This window comes from Cloeon dipterum, chromosome 1 (assembly GCF_949628265.1).
Source record: "Cloeon dipterum chromosome 1, ieCloDipt1.1, whole genome shotgun sequence".
In the NCBI taxonomy this organism is placed as follows: domain Eukaryota; kingdom Metazoa; phylum Arthropoda; class Insecta; order Ephemeroptera; family Baetidae; genus Cloeon; species Cloeon dipterum.
This window is the reverse complement of record NC_088786.1, coordinates 14,769,708-14,774,927: the sequence shown is the minus strand read 5'-3', so window position 1 is coordinate 14,774,927 and position 5,220 is coordinate 14,769,708. Positions and strand designations below refer to the sequence as shown.

General features: G+C 38.2%; 1 protein-coding gene across 1 annotated transcript; it reads right to left on the bottom strand.

Annotated features, from left to right (window-relative positions):
- Positions 1 to 1,039: 1,039 nt before the first annotated feature.
- LOC135947933 (uncharacterized) lies at positions 1,040 to 2,113 on the bottom strand. Its single transcript, XM_065496931.1, has 4 exons — positions 1,894 to 2,113; positions 1,718 to 1,843; positions 1,475 to 1,639; positions 1,040 to 1,336 (listed from the first exon to the last, which is right to left on the bottom strand). The coding sequence occupies exons 1-4, from the start codon at positions 2,024 to 2,026 to the stop codon at positions 1,059 to 1,061; spliced, it is 702 nt and encodes a 233-aa protein (XP_065353003.1). The 5' UTR covers positions 2,027 to 2,113; the 3' UTR covers positions 1,040 to 1,058.
- Between the last annotated feature and the right edge of the window lie 3,107 nt (positions 2,114 to 5,220).

The window sequence follows — 5,220 nt, the reverse complement described above, 5'->3', positions numbered from 1 at the left end:
GCTTTCAATGCAGGGAATACTTGCGTGCTCTCGAAATGTGTGTTTGTGCGAGCCACTAGATGAAGGATTAGAGCGAGTGAGTCTGGAAATGATATATTTAGCGAATTTCGCACCAGCAGGCTGGGCGTTCGAAAGCTCATTGTTGTCTCCGACGAGCTTAGCTCAGCTCTGCCAAGCAGATTTACGCCGCTCTCGTTTCTCGTTCCAAACACCGTCTGACAATAAAACAGAAACAATTTTCCTTATCGCGGCTTGTATAGGATTTACGGGACGGGATTAGCAGCAATGAGAGTCTATTTTCTCATGGCCTCTCGCAACGCAAAGAGAGAATAAACCGCACAGACAGACACACCCTCTACCACCAAATAAACTCAATCGGGGCATTAGCGTTAAAACAATGCAGCCTCTGCGTTAAGGTTAACACGCGTTTTGACATACCTAGTTCTGTAGGTTTTGTTAAATTAAAACCCACCTGCTTTGACAACCAGAAAGAGTCCATGTCGATACTCTAACTCGTATATTATCTTTACATAAAATATTTTCTGAAAAGAACCAAAGCTAATAATTTCCCTAGATCAAAATTTCTTGAAAATTGGCACCCAGGTTTTTATGCTATACAAAACGTGTGTGCCGATTACAAACTTATTCATAATCTTTTTTGCTTATAATGAAAAATTTCCTCTCAAGCCAGCCCTCACCCACCGTTTGGATAGATCGTGAAGAGGTGCATCAAAATCAAGCAAATTGTCATATTTCGTTCTTTTCTTTGTCAGCCTAACTTGGCTGTTGCAAATTGAGATTAGAAGCATATTAACAGTATTTTACATTAATTATAAGCGAAAAGAAGTTCATATTTGATTTTGTAAAAATGGAAACCAGACTTAAATAATTTATACATTTTAATGTATCTAATTTATGACGGATAGGTCAATTTTTCTTCTTTTTGGTAAAGTAAAAAAACTCACAGATAGGCCTTCAAAAAAAAACATTTTATTTTAAATACAGTTATTCCAGATGCAAGTTAAGTATCTGTGTATTGAGTCGATGAAAAGCTTCATTTAAACATCTATATAGAGAGGTTCGTTTTCTTCTTTAGATTTCTTCATATCGACCATTTCATATTCATTATTCGCAAGATCTTGCTTTGAATTGTAGTTTGCTTTTTTTTGCCATAAAACATCTGCGAGGGTAGCAATTGAAGCCAGCCACATCGATGCGACACTCAAACTTGCAACGTAAAACGCCCATCCGAAGTAGTTGTGCTCGCTGTATGGTGTCCATTCGTCATAGCCGCTACAGATGGTGAAGGAAATTAAACTAGCCATTCCTAATAGTGCTGAAAATTCAGTATGTGACAGATTAAACTCGAATACAGGTTAACTGTTTCCAATGGAAATGAAATCGTTTTTATAGTTAGTATATATTATCAAGATCTGAATCCATTAATAATTTTGCTCTTATCTGCTATGTGTACCTGATATAATACAGCAGGCGTATATCGCCCTCAAATTTGTGATTGTGGAGGGTTCAACGTCTAGCTCATTGTCAGCTTTCCACGAATGCATGTAGAGGCAAATAACCAACAATCCTAAGCTGATGCTGCGTGCATAGTAGCAAGCCTGAGCGATATGAAACGAGGCTGTAAATTTAAATTAATATAATAATATGCGTCATGAGCTGTTCTTGCATAGTGCGTAGTATAGTTGTTGTATATTACTTGGCATTAAAAATTCGTCAGCGCTCACACCAACGAGCGGCAAGCGTGTCTCTGTCGAGTTCCTGGGGCCAAGCCCAATCATCGTTTCGTTGACCATGATTGTTCGCCAGTAGACTTTGCTGATACCTAGATGGAATTAAATATGAACTATCAATACTTGAATTGCGTGTACCTACCAAGCCGTTCTAGCCTTTCCGTGTCTACATCATTTTGTATCCAGTGTGTTGAAACCAAGGCAATAAAGTAACAAAGGATGGCAAAGGAACTAAATATCAATGTAAGTGTCATGTATTTCACTTGGCAGGACATGTTTATTGTAGATTTGGCCCAAATAAACTAGCACACAGCTATCCAGCAACGGCAAGTTTAAAACTGAACTTTCTTTGGCGTAAGATGTAAATACAATAACATGTTTTGTAATGTACTTTCCGCTTTTATTAGTAAAGAAAATTGAGTGGCCCACTCATTATAATCGGTAGTAGATAACAGAGAAGTTTTCAGTCATAAATTCTGAACAGGTTAAAGCAGTATTGCTTACAAGAAAGGATCAAGTCAAAATTATGCTGGTAAGGTAAATGTTTGAAGGAGCATACTGCGTTTCATTGCTTCGCTCACGATTTGCTTTCGAATGCTTAAAACCGATAACAGAGTTGATCAAAAATTATGTCCATAGTTATATCTAGAAAATATTTACAATCAAAAGAGAATAATACATAAACAGAATAACAGTCGGAGGCAAGTAGTGGCCCTTCAGTATGGGCTGGGTCCCTGTGCGGCCTGGTGCGCCCATGTTATCCGTTCGCGGTGTTATTAGGACCCGGGTTTCAGCATTCGTGCTAAGTGCAGTGCGCGCCCTTCCCAGTCCTCGGGCAGGGTTAAAAAGAGCAAAAAAACTTTCCCTGTTTAGTTGGTAATTTTCTCTATCTTTAGGAAAAAATATATAATCCTGTTACCTAGAAACATTTTTTACTTTCCCTCGATATAAAAACATAATCTTACGTAGCAATAAAGATATTTTCTTCTACCTTTTTTCACTGTAGATATTTTTATTAATCACCAACAAATTCAAACTTCACAAGGAAAACAAAAATACAATTCAGAATTGAGTTGCAGTAAATTTCGTTTATTTATTTTTTAAGAATTTTGTCAAAACGGTCAAAACTAGAAATATTCTTCAATTAAAAAATACCATAAGTAGACCAAAAATCAAAACCGGTTGGGATGTTGATATGCTGGGTGCGGGCATAAATAAGCCTTCCAGCATACGTATAACGTTCCTTAAGGATAAGAAATTTTCCTTATTTTTCGCATTTCTCTCAGCGCAACTCGATATTTTCTCTTCACAAAGGTGAGTCACCTCCACAAGCTTGTCAAACAAACACAATATAATGGCCAGCGGCTCTTGGGGAGAGCGAACGGGCAAGTCGATCTTGCGTAATATGAACAGCTTTCCTGCGCAGATCGCCGCAACTCCCAAATCCATAGATCTTGTCCCGGGGCTGATGCATAGTTTGCGTCGCAAAGTCCGAATTCGGCCCCTTAAGCATAATAGATGGCTGACCCTGCCTGCTCTCGCAAACACCACCCACCCCTTGCAACCTACACCGTACACGCGACCCTTCTCGCCGCTGGTGTCCCTTCTTGGGCAAGTAAACAAGCAAAAGCTCGAAACAATTCCGCCGGCTGAGCCAACACAGCAACTCACACGTACCCATTATAGCATACAAAGGAAGAGAGGCACAAACACTCTGCAATATGTGTGTGTTTGCCTTCGGCCCCCCCCCCTTAAGTTCGCTCTCATTATGATCAAATTAAGGCGGATGAGAGTAATAATTGAACGGGGACACGAACGCGAGCCATTTACTTTATTAGGTGGACACAAACACCGCAATTAAAGTAAGTGGTTGATTCTTCAATTCACTCTCAGCCGTTAATTTTAAGATGCATATAAGAGACTAACACTTAGAATGTCAAGCCCAGACTGCATAATCCCACTCAACATGGTTGTCAAATAACGCTAAAAAGCCTCTTTAGTGAAGCTAGTTTGTGATAAAAATATTTGACTTACATCAACATCACTGCAGGTTAATGATAAAATTTTGATTAAATTGAGTATTTATTTCATGTTTTTACATGAAAAATGCGATGTTCTTTTTGTATTATGTAATTAAATTTCAACTGGGCTTATAAGTGTAATTAACATTTCTGCAACACAAAAAATATTAAAATAGTTTATGCTCCATATGCTTAACAATTCGTTTTATCTATTCTGCTGTTTTAACATCATAATCTGATATCGATGAGAATTTTAATAAAATGCGTCCTCGATATCGATTTTTTAGAGCTACACACGCTTGTCATTCTGTGTGTGAGTCAAGTGGCACATCGTTGTGCTCTTCCTTTCAGACTTTTTGGACGCAAGCACAAAGAAGCGAAAGCTTTGATGCTGTGCACTGGATCATTATTGCTGCTGACAAATAGGAAGGCGCCCAGCATGCACGATAATTTGGTTCCATGCTCTTTCTCTGCTATCTTCACGGCTCTTTTTTGCGATGATGTGCGTTGACGCAATCTTTTAATTTTCATACTCGACTGAAGTCCCATAATTCAATGCTTCCAGATTCCGATGATACCTTATGAAAAACATGTATTATATTGTATGTATTTGTGTATTTGGAAATTATAGTTTTGTCAGCGAATAGTCAATTATTTATACCTAGAGGTCTCAGCCGCATATTTTTAGGCAGCGGCTGGCTGAAACGGCTTCAGCCGAATTTTGGCCTGGCGTCGGCGGAGTATTTTTGCCGGCGGGCCCGGCGGCTGGCGACTAATGCGGCTGACAAACTTTTAAAAGTGAAGTGATCGGAGCCGGAAGCCAATTTTTTCTCTGGCACTTATCAATACGTGCCGAAAAAACAATTGATTTTTCGAATTTTTGACCAGCGGCTGGCACGGCTGGCTGAGATCGTTTTTAGATCTATTACATAACGGATATTTATTTATTATTGTTGTTTGTTCTCACCCAAGTATATCAAGTACATAATAGTCATAAATAGAAAGTAAGATTTATACACATGATCTATGAACTAAATAATAATGAATTAAAGTCTAAAAAGACAAATAAATTCTAGAACGTTTAAAGTTCAAAAAAGCTAACGTTCAACCACAACATATTTTATGAATTAAAGGAAAATAAGAAACAAATAATATTTTCCTAGTATGTTGTTTCTTGTTTTCCCAGCAAAGGGACGCAAATACAATTTTAGTCTTTATATGCTCTTGTTGGAGAAAGTCGTATGTGGCTTCGTGTTTGAATGGTATTAAATTAGAATGCCCCGCCGGACAAAATGTTTGCATTTCTCAGCTCTACTGATGACCTCTGCCTCAGCACTTTTCTTTGCTGCTTTTTACTCCTTATATTGGCTGCAAAATGACGAAAACAGTGAGCAGATGCATCACCTTGGTAACATATCGATTTTTTATCTGATATTAATTTCTTGATT